The sequence below is a fragment of the Pseudorasbora parva genome, chromosome 3 (assembly GCF_024679245.1).
Source record: "Pseudorasbora parva isolate DD20220531a chromosome 3, ASM2467924v1, whole genome shotgun sequence".
Classification (NCBI taxonomy): Eukaryota; Metazoa; Chordata; class Actinopteri; order Cypriniformes; family Gobionidae; genus Pseudorasbora; species Pseudorasbora parva.
Genome location: NC_090174.1, coordinates 60,864,106 through 60,879,106, shown reverse-complemented (window position 1 = coordinate 60,879,106; position 15,001 = coordinate 60,864,106). Strand labels below are relative to the sequence as shown.

Sequence of the window (15,001 nt, the reverse complement as noted above, 5' to 3'; positions counted from 1 at the left end):
GATTAATCTTTCATTTAAACAGTTAAATATGCAGTTATTTTACATTTGATTACATTATTCAATTTCTGTCCTTCTCTGCAGGCCAGTAGGCATGTGCATTATTATTTAATGAACACATGAGTGAGGTCGAGTTAAACATTTTAGTTTGAATTTTATTTTCCGGTTTTTGGCTTTGGTTTCGGCCAAGATTTTTTATTTTGGTGCATCCCTACTGACAATGTTCTGCTCGGAATGTTGTCAACACGCTTTCTTTGTTGGGACTAAAAACCATAAAACTGGAAGCCATAAAAGACCGCAAATCTTCCAAATGCCACATCCAGGTAAAAAAAGAGCACACAGAGCCCTACTTATTTAATGAAATGTATATCAGTTCATGTTTTGTGTGTGTATAAGCGAGAAAGAGAAAATGTCAGTATTTCATTGAGACTTGAGATTAAATAAACAGCTTCAGTACTGTAGAGTTTGTAGCATTAATTTTCACATGCAGTTACACATTGTCATTTAAAAACAAAAAAGTGGCTTTAAAAACATTGAGTGGTAGACTTTAAAAAAAGTTAATTTCCATCCCTGGTGCACGCCGTCTACGGGTGACGTCATGTATTTTGTGAAATGCGCAGTTAGGTGATGTGTCGCCCTCCTTATGTTGCGAAACAGATATGCAATATAAACGATACAAAATTGGCCTACGATAGAGATTTAAAGTCTACATTCGACTACAACTGTTTATTAAGTTAAAGGTTTGTTTCCGATTAGAACTTGAAGTGCGATGAGGTCTTAGAATATTTTGAGAAGGTCTTTAAAAAGTCTTAAAAAGGTATTGAAATTAACTTCAGGATTCCTGCATATACCCTGAATAGGGTGTACAATGAATTTGATCTTTTAAAGGGTTAGTTCACCCAAAAATGAAATGTATGTCATTAATGACTCAATCTAATGTTCCACACCCGTAAGACCTCCGTTCATCTTCACACACAGTTTAAGATATTTTATATTTAGTCCGAGAGATTCTGCCTCTCCATTGAAAACGAATGCACACTATACTGCCCCTTTCCAGAAAGACCAGAAAGGGAATAAAAACATCATCAAAGTACATTTGGGTCCAAAAATAACAAAAACTATGACTTTATTCAGCATTGTCTTCTCTTCCATGTTTGTTTTCAATCCGCGAACAAAGATTTAAACGTAATAAATCAGCGAATTGATTGATGATTCGGATCGCGTGTCAAACTGCTGAAATCACACGACACTGGCGATCCGAATTGAATCGATTCACTGATTCATAACCGTTTGAATCTTTGAGGATTGAAAACAAATCCGGAAGAGAAGACAATGCTGAATAAAGTCGTAGTTTGTGTTATTTTTGGACCCAAATGTATTTTGGACGCTTCAAGAGACTCTAATTAACCCACTGATGTCTCATATGGACTACTGTGATGATGTTTTTATTCCCTTTCTGGACATGGACAGTATAGTGTGCATACACTTGCATACGCTCTCGGACCAAATATAAAATATCTTAAACTGTGTCTGAAGATGAACGGAGGTCTTACGGGTGTGGAACGACATTAGGGTGAGGAGTTAATGACAAATTTCATTTTTGGGTGAACTAACCCTTTAATATCATTGTCTTTCATTCGTACTTGGTAAAAGTGACTGGCGGTCAATGGAGGAAAGCATTGTTTCCTATAAGAGTGTGACGACATGTGAAATCTATATTCAGTATCGTTCGGATCAGTTAATTTCTCTCTCATCCCGATATTGTCAGTGCAGTTAATATTACTGAAGATAACTCATCTCTGGGATTGTGTCGGCAGGGTTTTCAGGTGCTGGTAGAGACGGAGTGGTTGGATTACGGTCATAAGTTTGCCGACCGCTGCGGTCATCAGGAGAACAGCGATGATGTGAGTGAGCAGTGTCCGGTGTTCCTGCAGTGGCTGGACTGCATCCATCAGCTCCTGAAGCAGTTCCCCTGCCTGTTCGAATTCAACGAGGCCTTTCTGGTGCGTAGCCTTTACCTTATTTACAGTAGGGCTGGGCATAGTGCATTAGCCCCACCCCTTTTTTAAAGGGATACTCCACCAATTTTTCATATTAAACTGTTATTCTCTTAACTAAGATGAGTTGATACATCCCTCTCTCGTCTCAGTGGGTGCTCTTAATCTCTCTGACGCGCGGTGACGATCTGATAGCATTTAGCTTAGCCCACTAAGCCCAGTTCATTCACTATGGGACCAAACAGAGATCAAGTTAGAAGCGACCAAACAACTCCACGTTTCCTCAATTTAAATACAGTTACACCAATAGTTGAACGACCTAGTATGGTGACACAAAATAAAGCATGGGGCTTTCTAAGCGGATTAAAAAGGAGAACTATGATGTGTGGCGGAATAGCACTTCTGAGAGTACTTCGACTCGGCGCAGTAAAAAGTCACGTCTGAATAATCCTCCCTCACATCTCTCCCTCACGCTCTCGTTTCTGTCAATAGGAGGAGAGGATTTTTCAGGCGAGACTTTTTACTGCGCTGAGTCGAAGTACTATCAGAAGTGCTATTCCGCCATACATTATAGTTCTCCTTTTTATTTTGTCACCATACTAGGTCGTTCAACTATTCGTGTAACTGTATTTAAATAGTGAAAACGTGGATGTGTTTGGTCGCTTCTAACTAGATCTCTGTTTGGTACCATAGTAAATGAACTGGGCTAAGCTAAATGCTATCAGATCGTCACCGCGAGTCAGAGAGATTAAAGGGGTACTTCAGCGCTGGGAAGATGAATCTGTATTTAAACTGGGTCATCAATGCAGTAGAAATGTGAAATTATTTTTGAATTTGGTGTCTTCTAGACTGAGAAAAGACAGAAAATGTATTTTTGTCCCATGGGGATGAAAGACTACAATTCCCAGAATGCTTTGCTGCCCTGTGCCATTCCCAACGCCACCGCTACTGGATTACTGTGACTGAGTTAGAGGAGACACTACAATTAAAAACTGAACGTGTCTGTTCAATATAATGAGTGAGTCACCGCGCGAGTCTCACAGCACTGAGCACTAACTGCAGGAGTGATGAGAGCTGAGGTAATCGCGACTACACTCGCGGCATACATTCACAACGCGAGTTCAGTCTGGCGCGTTTCAGTTCATGCCTTTACAAGCTTAACTTTTATAGAAATTAATTTGAGAAGTTAAGACTTACATTGCTCACCATAGCTCCGTTTAAATGAGTGCCTGTAGCTGAGCTCTCCCTGCTAGCTGAGTGTAATCTCCCCTCCCCCATGCGCGGATTCAAAACATGCGGAAATGGCTCCCTCTGCTGGCTGTAGTCTTTAGCCTTTGGGCAAACATTCCTCCTATGATGCAAAAATCGTCAATTTGCATCATAGGAGGAATTTTTCCAGAAATAAAATGCATAAATCTCTTGTCTCAGGGAGATATGAGGGGGAAAAGCTCAATCATTTGAATATACTCCAGGTTTTCTACTGATACAAAGCCATATGCTAATCGCTGAAGTAACCCTTTAAGAGCACACACTGAGACGAGAGAGGGATGTATCAACTCATCTTAGTTAAGGGAATGACATAGTTTAATATGAAGGAAAAAAAACAATGGAGTATCCCTTTAAGCAGTGCTTAATTCCGGAAGGATTTCGTAGGGGTTTTAGAGTTATGAGCCAAACCAATCAGCTACAAGGTGAATCTCAAAAACACAAGATTTTATTTGAAGCACATTTTTTTTTTTAATGTAAGGGAAACAACTACAATCTCATGAAGCATTGCAAACAGCATAATCTAATTAAAAAACATTGACTTTTGATTTTAGTTCAATCTGAATTACCTCAAAGAAAATACTCACGTGTTGATAAACCTAAGAACTTAAGTTACACTTCCTCGACATTTAGGTGTCCCTTTTTATGTTTTAAGTTAAAATAAACGGCATAATTCAGTACAACAAGACTACATACTTCCCATCATAATCAATGAAGCAGTTTGATAACCCAAGCAAGTGATCTAGTGTATTTAATTAGTTGGTTTATGCAGGAAGGATAAATGATGAGTTTATATTCTCTGTAGGTCACATCTACAGCATCTGGTGTTGTTCTCTAGTTTTATTCTGATTTACTCTGTTGTTGTTCCAGGTGAAGCTGGTTCAGCACACGTACTCCTGTCTGTACGGCACCTTCCTCTGCAATAACGGGAAAGAGCGAGAGGCTCGTAACGTCTATAAACGCACCTGCTCCGTCTGGTCTCTCCTCCGCACCGGCAACAAGAACTTCCAGAACTTCCTCTACATCCCCTGCCATGATATGGTCAGCACACCTACACACACTCACATTCACACTCACACACACACACACAGAGAGAGTGAGAAAGTCACGCCAGCTTTATTTCTACAGAGCTTTATACAGTACAGATTGTTTCAGTGATAAAAAAAGGGAAATGACAATCAAAAATCATCATCAAATGAACCAGCTCTGGAAAGGCAATAGTCAAATCAGTCAGTTCAGTGTTGATTCGGTTCAATAACAGTGTTCGTTATCAATTAATTTTGCGGCATTTACGCTGTTTACAGCTTAGATCTCGTTTCATAGTTAGTCATAGTTAAAGTCAAATCAGTGATAGAAAGCAGTGTTATTTTTGATGTATTATAGTTTTTAATGTTTTGAAATAGCTTTTAGTTTGTTCATTTAAGATTTAATTTAATTATGTGCTTTTATGATTTTATTTATTTATTTTTTATAGTTCTATTTAGTTTTAATTGGTTTTAAAGTTTTTATTTTTGTTATTTTAAATGTCTATTTCTATTAAACAAAAAGCATAAAAGTATTTTTTTAAAACATTAAATTGTCAGCATTTTTATTAAACCAAAAAGGTTTAAAACCTTTGCTTTTTTAATACAATTAAACACCCATTTTTCTTTTACAATATTTTTTATATAGTATATTTATATACCGTACTATCAAGTATGTATATTGTATTAAGTATAATTTCAAGCATTTTAGAGCTAAACATAAGCTATTTATATTTATTATAGAAATTTTTCATGCTTTTGTTTGTTTCTGTTCCTTATCCAAACCTGGAAATCACACTTTTAAAAAAATCCAGATATTTTAAGAGGACCGTTTAAAAGACACACGTGTGTATTTTAGAAATGCCCAGTAAAAGTCTTTGATTTAACACCACAGATGTTGCTTTGTGTGTTATGTTGTTGCAGGTTTTGCAGCCGGTCTGTCACACGCGGGCGCTGCAGTTATGGACGGCCGTTTATCTGCCGACGTCGTCTCCGTGCACAGCGGCCGAAGATGCCATGGAGCTCTACCTGAGCCCTTCGGCACAAGGAGAGGAGTTCACCCCGCGCTCGCTCGACAGGTGACCGCTCACATTAATCTCAGATAATAGCAGAGGTGGACAGTAATTAAGTACATTTACATAAGTATTGTACTTAAGTACACTTTTTGAGTATCTGTACTTTTCTTGAGTGTTATTTTAACTTCACAACATTTGAAAGACAAATATCGTACTTTTTACTCCACTATATTTCTATCAAGGTCCTCGAAGTCAAAACTCATTTCTGTCGCAGCTTTGGAAGTCAGTGGATGATTTTTTTCTTCTTTTAAAGGTGTTTGGGTTTTTGCAGAAAGCCTTTCAGGAATCACTCTTGTAGAGTCTCCTGAGGTTCAATGATTTCACAGCATTTATTAAACACTGATTTATAGTTTATAGCAAAATGGAGGAAGACGGATGTCAAAATGCTAATTTTGTGGAGTATTCACTTAAACAAAGTTGATTATGTCTTAAGTGAAGGTGAACAGTGTGAGAATATCAGATGTGTATCAGTGTATTGGATCCGTGCATTTGGTCTTAAAGAGACAGCAGCTTTGTAACTTTTATTCAAGTATTTAAATGAGTTTAAGTTAGTCGTATGCTAGTGTGTCTGATGGCGCATCACTGACTGGATTAAACCATGATGGCATAATGAGCATTTATACAACAATAATAAAATAATGCATTGACATTAAAAAAGGAAATTTACTTTTGATACTTAAGTACTTTTGAAAACTAATACTTCTGTACTTTCACTCAAGTAAAAATCTGTTTTTACAACTTTCACTTGTAACGGAGTAATATTTGACCAGTAGTACTTTTACTCTTACTCAAGTAATGAAGTTGTGTACTTTGTCCACCTCTGGATAATAGAAGATTCCTCTGCTTGATGCTTCACAATTACACTCTTTGCTAAATCTTTATTTGGCCAAATTCCCACCAACTCTCACGAAAGTAATATTGTCATGCGTTTCTTTCTCTACAATCAGGTTTCAGCAGACTCTGCCAGTAAATTATAGATTACAGAACTTCCTGCTGATCCAGTCTGTAGGTCATTAGTTGAAGTATTTTTATCAAACAAAAAGCGAATTATTTTTATAAAGCGTTAAATAAATTATTTTTTATAAGGCACTTCATAATTTTTTTAAAGCATTAAATGTTTATTTCTTTTTAAAAGCATTAATTTTGTTTTACTTGTCATTACTGGTGACATTTTCATGTTTATATTACAATATATATTGTTATAAAGCATATCATATTTGTAACTAAATAATAATGTAACTATTAATGCTTTATCTTTTGTATAGATCTACTATTTTTATAAACCAATGCTTTATTTCCTAGATGACCTTTTTTAGCAAAAATATTTTTAAGTGTCCGTATATTTATTAAACAAAAAACAAATAATTAATAATTATTACATTGTTTATTATAAATATTAATTTTGCTTTACTTGCCTTGGTGACATTTGAGTATATATTTTTTTAACTAAATAATTTTGTCAGTATTTTTTTATTAAATAAAAAGTAAAATGAAAAGTATATAAAACATCAAGGAATGTTTTTTTTAATGAAATATTTAGTTTGCTTTACTTGCTTGTTTTATAAAACATTTATTATGCTTTTCTTGCCTTTTGTGACATTTTCAATGTTTTGAGCAAAATATTTTTAAGTGTCAATATCTTTATTAAAAAATAAAGAATTTATAAAGTATTAATCAATTTGAAATATTTTTACTTATTTTTTAAATCTAATAAAAATATCTATTTTTATTACACAAAAAGCATAGTATGTTTATGAAACATTCAACATTTTTTATAAAACATTAGTTAATTGTTATGCATTTTTATGAAGCATTAAATAATCAAAAAAAAAAAAATATATATATATATATATATATATATATAAAATTACAATAATTTTTACACTTATTTTAAATGTCTGTATTTTCACTCACCAAAAATACATTTTTATGAAGCATTAAATATAATGTCTTTATTTTTATAAACCATTCCGTTTGCTTTTCAAGACACAAAAAACACTAATTTTCTTTAAAAAAATGTTTACATAAAACTTGTTTATTCATATTAAATATTAACCATATTTATAAAGACCATATTCTTTTTATAAATCATCTTTAGATTCTGCCCTCTTGTGGAGAACTGAAGCATTGACATTGTGTGTTTCCATTCACTCAGACTCCCCAAAACACGGTCGATGGACAACTTGGTGTCCGCTTGTGAGAACGGCGTGACGCTCACTCGCACCTCAAGCGACCCCAACCTGAACAAGCACTGCCAGGAGGGGCGGCCAGCGTTGGAGTCCAATCAGCCGCTGGCCATCCAGGACACCCCAATCACTGGATTGGTCAACGATGAGCAGGAGTTGGAGACGTTCGAGGAAAACGGTTCTTTAATATCGTGTGAGCAACATGAGGACGATGTAAGGACGGAGCCTTGTTTGACAACCCAGCCTCTTCCGTCTTTGCCCCACCCCTTAGCATTAGATCAGACCCCGCCTCTTCCGGTTTTAAATCAAGCCCCGCCTCAAATCCCAATCAGTCCCATCCCACCTTTACCGCAGGAAGTGGAAGACAGGACTGCAGAAATCACTTCCACAACCTCAAATTCACCTTCTCTTTGTAATGGCTTTGCACATGTAGAAAACACTAGCAGCTCTCTGAACTCCGAGCTCGAACGCGTTGCTCCAATGGTGGCATCCGTGGAGACGCTAACGGAGCAAAGCGCCATCGCCCCAGCTAGGATTGAATTACTCATCCCGGTTGAAGCAAAAAAGACTGAGGCGCTACGGAATGGAGAACTTGTTTCCATGAGAGAGCGGCCGCCACCTGCCGACTACGCCAAAGCAGCTCGGCGGTTGATTTCCCAAAGTCAGTTGACTGATCTTTCCCTCCTCGGATCTCAATGGGACAGCGTCCAGGGCCTTGTCCAGTCGGCCTGCGGCGGCGCCATCCAGCACGGAAGCTATCATGGCCGTCGTTTGGCAAACAAGCTTCTTCGTGCCCAAGGCGGAAGTGCAAACGGTGGGCCCTGTTGTCGTCGTGACCCTTTGCGCACTCCTGGAAGCCCAATCCAATCGGGTTGGTTCTCCGCCGTGAAGAACTCAAGCTACGCTGCCCTTTGTTCCTCAGCCGCCTCTTCATTAGCAATGGGGCCATCCTTCCGGCAGCTTCTACCATCCCATTCTTCACCCTCCTCAGGTGGATCTCAGACGCCCGCATACCTGGACGATGATGGTTTGCCGGTGGCGGTAGACGCGGTGCAGCAGCGGCTGCGGCAGATCGAAGCCAATTACAAACAGGAGGTGGAGGTGTTGAGGCGGCAGGTTCGACAGCTCCAGCTCAAACTAGAGAGCAAACAGTTCTGCACGACGCCCTCCGAGCCAGACGTTGACTATGAGGATGATATCGTAAGTCTGTGTTCCTACATATGCACGTTTCTTGGAGTGCGCCACTTACTTTATTTTGCTGGTTAATCTTCTTTTTTTTCATCTCTAAACACACAGCATTGTTTCATTACTGAATGAATCTGTCTTTTTGAACAAATCTGTTGCATAAAAGATTCAATGACTCACTAATTAAGAGTCAAATACTCCGTTGCTGAAATAACCAGCTGTTTAAACGAATCGGTTGAATGAAAGATTCAATGACTCACTTATTAAGAATGTCAGATACTCAGTTGCTGAAACAATCAGCTGTTTAAACAAATCGGCTGAATGAATGATTCAATAATTCGCTCATTAAGAAAATCAGATACTCAGTTGCTGAAATAATCAGCAGTTTAAACAAATCGTTTGAATGAATGATTCAATGATTCGCTCATTGAAGAAAGTCAGATACTCAGTTGTTGAAATAATTAGCCGTTAGAACGCATTGGTTGAATGAATGATTCAATGACTCCCTCAATAAGAAATTAAAATACTCCATTGCTGAAATAATAAGCTGGTTGAATGAATGATTCAATGACTCCTTCATTGAGAAAGTCAAATACTCCGTTGCTGAAATTATCAGCTTTTTGAATGAATCGGTTCAATCAATGACTCCATCATTAACAGTGACTTGTAATTTTTAATGTCTTAAACTTAACAAAAGGGTCTGATCTTTTGTCTCTCGTCCCTCCAGACGTGCCTGCGGGAGTCGGACGGCAGTGACGAGGAAGACTCTCTGTCCAATCACAGCGAGGATCGCTTCAGCGAGGGCAGCTGGGACCGTGTGGAGAGGAAGGACACAGAGGTGAGGCATCCACATTCTTTCCTTCTAATGCCACACAGTCGTTCTAAGTACAATAATATTAAAGGGCACTGAGCTTCGAGCGCCGCGCCTTGTCTTTAAAATTCGATCACGTTTTCAATGAGTGTACACACACGGGTGGCACACCGGTGGCCTGTCTGCGGCAACTCAGGAAGTTGTTTAAAATCCTGCCATGCCACAGAGCTCCATTTCAGGGTTTTATATTAAATGTATATAATATTTCCCTCAAATCGTCAATGTACATACTGATTTCGTCCTGTGTTACAAGATACACCCATCGTGCAGCTCTCTGTCAAAGTTGATTCAAAGTTGAGCTTGTGTGTATATATGTGTGTGTCCGGTGTGAGATCCTGAGACGCAGTGCTGAGCTTAACGTCCGGTGTGTGACCCCCTTGAGGCACAATCGGCTTAAGAACGTGCGTGTAAGATGCTTGCACAGTGTTCGTTTCTTCTATAGGCAGGTATTTTTGTTAGATTTATTAAAATGTCTTTTATATATTTGTGTGATGCTCTGTATTTCGATCGTGGCTTTAACATGTTATGAGAAAACGGTTTACGAATGTTTATCCACCACATTACCTTTTATTTAAACCTAAATAAGAAAGCCATTGTCAGTTCGTCTGTCAGTTGGCAGGCAGTTTTGGTCGCTTTAATAAAGCTACACTGTGTAACTTTTTTAGTTTATTCTTAGCTAAAAACACTTAGTTCTTTCAAAAATAAATGTGCTCATTAATGTATATTTAATTCTTTCAAGTAATAAAGTATTCTCGTAAATTTATAAAATTCCCTTGAAAATACATACGGGTGAGGGGTTCGAATGCCGGTCGCCATGTTGCTCCTCCATCTTGAAAGTACAGTAGCCAAAGAGGGACATACCCGTAAATTCAAGCTTCGCCTTTCGTGTTTTAACACTCGATGGCACCGTGTCGAATGTGAAGAGGGGGATTGCCGTGTTAATCTTGGACTAAATCGGCCACCGTAGGAGTTAAAACGAAATCAGAATTGAGAGGAACAGAAACTATTATTCACTGGATGGTCATATAGCTTTACACCGCTAGATGGGGGAAAATATCACAGTGGAGCTTTAAAAGTTGTTGCTGTGTGCAGTGTGTAAAGGAAAATAAAAATAGTTTTACCCTTCTGCTGACTAAGGTCATGCCCCTCCCAACCCATACACACACACACACACACACACACACACACACGATTCGACTATCAGTCCACCATAGAGAGATTCGACAATTCTGATTTGAATGTGTAAATACTTAGTCGGGGACAGCCCTATTGTTGACACAAAGAAAAAATGACAACTGACAGTTGCAGAATTATATGAAAGCACTAGAGAACGAAATTAACAAATAGAAATGAATACTATATGAATAAAAAGCAGTTAATAACTGGGAATAATTCGTTGTTAATAATAACTGGTAATATTAAAGCTACACTGTAATATTTTCCCCCATCTAGTGGTGTAAAGGTATATGACCATCCAGTGAATAATAGTTTCTGTTCCTCTCAATTCTGATTTCGTTTTAACTCCTACGGTGGCCGATTTAGTCCCAGATTAACGGCAATCCCCCTCTTCACATTCGACACGGTGCCATCGAGTGTTAAAACGCGAAAGGCGAAGCTTGAATTTACGGGTATGTCCCTCTTTGGCTAATGTACTTTAAAGATGGAGGAGCAACATGGCGACCGGTATTCGAACCCCTCACCCGTATGTATTTTCAAGGCATATTATAAACTTACGAGAATACTTTATTACTTGAAAGAAGTAAATATACATTAATAAGCACTTTTTTTGAAAAAACGTGTTTTTAGCTAAGAATAAACAAAAGAAGTTACACAGTGTAGCTTTTAAAATATGAACAAATGTGGAATTTTGTGGAGGTTGAAGCTTACAATATAAAGTTATCTCTAATGTTCAAGAATCCCAGCGGTGTAGAGTCATCATTAATTGACGACGCTTTGACATTAAAGGGAGCAAGGATATATATTATTTAACTTGATTCAATTCCTCCTCGTTCTCGCGTCTTTTCCTTGCATCCTTCCCTCGCATCCTGAAGTGGTGGAGCTAAGGCACGCGGAAAGGAAGCTAGGAAAGGAAACGACGATGCACAAAAAAGAATTGGGAAGCACCCTAACAGCCTTGTTTCTGGCCTCACAGGTCACCAGATGGGTCCCGGATCACATGGCTTCTCACTGTTTCAACTGCGACTCTGAGTTCTGGATTGCCAAGCGTCGCCATCACTGCAGGTGGGTCGAGTCTACCGATCCGTCAGCCGCTGAACTGCAGTGACGTCCTGTGCTTCATTCAGCAGTGTAGATTGCTCAGCTGAACATGACTTGCTGATTGTTGATGGTCAAGCTTCTTTTTCTCACCTTGACCTAAATTTATTTACGGAGTCATGTTAAAAATGTAGTAAATGTACTGAATTTATCACATAATTAAAATGGCTAATTTAATCAGTGCTTATAAGATCGAAGTGTCCTGTTTGACGCTTGTATGTTGTTTTTAATTATACAGTTGTCATTTCACAAGCCCTGAAATATTTGATTTTTTAACTTTTGATAGAAAATTTAATTGGATTAATAGCTTTGAATTTATAGATTTATGTGTGATTTGTTGATTAATTTTATTATACTAATATTTCAAATGAGCTCTTATTTTTATATACTTTTAATTTGTTTGGTTTTATTAATTTAGTTGCTTGCGTTTGACATTTTTATTAGTTTTTGTTTTTTTATATTTAAACAAATATTTATAGTTCGCTTTGATTTACTTTTATTTCAGTTTTTGTTTGTCATTTTAGTATTTAAACTTGGTTGCCACGGCAGATTTTGTAATTCCGAGTTTATCATGTAATATTTTTATTTTAGGTTTTTTACATTTTCCCTCAAAAAATTTAATAGTTTTAGTTAACAAGAACAACATTTTTAGTGCATAAAAATGTATTAATTTGTTTTCGGTCCCACTTTACATTAGGTGGCCTTCACTACTATGTAATTACTTTGAAAAAATGAGTACACTGTACATTGTTCAAATTGTATTGCAAACACTTTTGCTGATATTGAGGTGGATACGGGTAGAGTTAGGGTCAGGTGTGGTGGTGTGGGTCAGTTTAAGGGTAGAGTTAGGGTCAGGTGTGGTGGTGTGGGTCAGTTTAAGGGTAGAGTTAGGGACAGGTGTGGTGGTGTGGGTCAGTTTAAGGGTAGAGTTAGGGTCAGGTGTGGTGGTGTGGGTCAGTTTAAGGGTAGAGTTAGGGTCAGGTGTGGTGGTGTGGGTCAGTTTAAGGGTAGAGTTAGGGACAGGTGTGGTGGTGTGGGTCAGTTTAAGGGTAGAGTTAGGGACAGGTGTGGTGGTGTGGGTCAGTTTAAGGGTAGAGTTAGGGTCAGGTGTGGTGGTGTGGGTCAGTTTAAGGGTAGAGTTAGGGACAGGTGTGGTGGTGTGGGTCAGTTTAAGGGTAGAGTTAGGGACAGGTGTGGTGGTGTGGGTCAGTTTAAGGGTAGAGTTAGGGACAGGTGTGGTGGTGTGGGTCAGTTTAAGGGTAGAGTTAGGGTCAGGTGTGGTGGTGTGGGTCAGTTTAGGGTAGAGTTAGGGACAGGTGTGGTGGTGTGGGTCAGTTTAAGGGTAGAGTTATGGTCAGGTGTGGTGGTGTGGGTCAGTTTAAGGGTAGAGTTAGGGACAGGTGTGGTGGTGTGGGTCAGTTTAAGGGTAGAGTTAGGGACAGGTGTGGTGGTGTGGGTCAGTTTAAGGGTAGAGTTAGGGACAGGTGTGGTGGTGTGGGTCAGTTTAAGGGTAGAGTTAGGGTCAGGTGTGGTGGTGTGGGTCAGTTTAAGGGTAGAGTTAGGGTCAGGTGTGGTGGGATGGGTCAGTTTAAGGGTAGAGTTAGGGACAGGTGTGGTGGGATGGGTCAGTTTAAGGGTAGAGTTAGGGACAGGTGTGGTGGTGTGGGTCAGTTTAAGGGTAGAGTTAGGGTCAGGTGTGGTGGTGTGGGTCAGTTTAGGGTAGAGTAAGGGACAGGTGTGGTGGTGTGGGTCAGTTTAAGGGTAGAGTTAGGGACAGGTGTGGTGGTGTGGGTCAGTTTAAGGGTAGAGTTAGGGACAGGTGTGGTGGTGTGGGTCAGTTTATGGGTAGAGTTAGGGTCAGGTGTGGTGGTGTGGGTCAGTTTAAGGGTAGAGTTAGGGTCAGGTGTGGTGGTGTGGGTCAGTTTAAGGGTAGAGTTAGGGTCAGGTGTGGTGGTGTGGGCCAGTTTAAGGGTAGAGTTAGGGACAGGTGTGGTGGTGTGGGTCAGTTTAAGGGTAGAGTTAGGGTCAGGTGTGGTGGTGTGGGTCAGTTTAAGGGTAGAGTTAGGGTCAGGTGTGGTGGTGTGGGTCAGTTTAAGGGTAGAGTTAGGGACAGGTGTGGTGGTGTGGGTCAGTTTAAGGGTAGAGTTAGGGACAGGTGTGGTGGTGTGGGTCAGTTTAAGGGTAGAGTTAGGGACAGGTGTGGTGGTGTGGGTCAGTTTAAGGGTAGAGTTAGGGTCAGGTGTGGTGGTGTGGGTCAGTTTAAGGGTAGAGTTAGGGTCAGGTGTGGTGGTGTGGGTCAGTTTAAGGGTAGAGTTAGGGACAGGTGTGGTGGTGTGGGTCAGTTTAAGGGTAGAGTTAGGGACAGGTGTGGTGGTGTGGGTCAGTTTAAGGGTAGAGTTAGGGACAGGTGTGGTGGTGTGGGTCAGTTTAAGGGTAGAGTTAGAGACAGGTGTGGTGGTGTGGGTTAGTTTAAGGGTAGAGTTAGGGTCAGGTGTGGTGGTGTGGGTCAGTTTAGGGTAGAGTTAGGGACAGGTGTGGTGGTGTGGGTCAGTTTAAGGGTAGAGTTAGGGTCAGGTGAGGTGGTGTGGGTCAGTTTAAGGTTAGAGTTAGGGACAGGTGTGGTGGTGTGGGTCAGTTTAAGGGTAGAGTTAGGGTCAGGTGTGGTGGTGTGGGTCAGTTTAAGGGTAGAGTTAGGGTCAGGTGAGGTGGTGTGGGTCAGTTTAAGGGTAGAGTTAGGGTCAGGTGTGGTGGTGTGGGTCAGTTTAAGGGTAGAGTTAGGGTCAGGTGTGGTGGTGTGGGTCAGTTTAAGGGTAGAGTTAGGGTCAGGTGTGGTGGTGTGGGTCAGTTTAAGGGTAGAGTTAGGGACAGGTGTGGTGGTGTGGGTCAGTTTAAGGGTAGAGTTAGGGACAGGTGTGGTGGTGTGGGTCAGTTTAAGGGTAGAGTTAGGGACAGGTGTGGTGGTGTGGGTCAGTTTAAGGGTAGAGTTAGGGTCAGGTGTGGTGGTGTGGGTCAGTTTAAGGGTAGAGTTAGGGTCAGGTGTGGTGGTGTGGGTCAGTTTAAGGGTAGAGTTAGGGACAGGTGTGGTGGTGTGGGTCAGTTTAAGGGTAGAGTTAGGGACAGGTGTGGT

At 39.9% G+C, this 15,001-nt stretch overlaps 1 protein-coding gene across 4 annotated transcripts in view; it reads left to right on the top strand.

The window, feature by feature from the left end:
- The window catches only part of mtmr4 (myotubularin related protein 4), a 133,017-nt gene that overhangs the window by 115,302 nt on the left and 2,714 nt on the right, over window positions 1-15,001 (top strand). For all 4 annotated transcript variants that reach the window (XM_067439696.1, XM_067439697.1, XM_067439695.1 and 1 more), the window contains 6 exons: window positions 1,815-2,000; window positions 4,131-4,301; window positions 5,207-5,361; window positions 7,514-8,744; window positions 9,457-9,567; window positions 11,753-11,841. In XM_067439696.1, coding sequence (XP_067295797.1) covers window positions 1,815-2,000; window positions 4,131-4,301; window positions 5,207-5,361; window positions 7,514-8,744; window positions 9,457-9,567; window positions 11,753-11,841 — 1,943 coding nt within the window. The remainder of the gene's footprint in view (window positions 1-1,814; window positions 2,001-4,130; window positions 4,302-5,206; window positions 5,362-7,513; window positions 8,745-9,456; window positions 9,568-11,752; window positions 11,842-15,001) is intronic.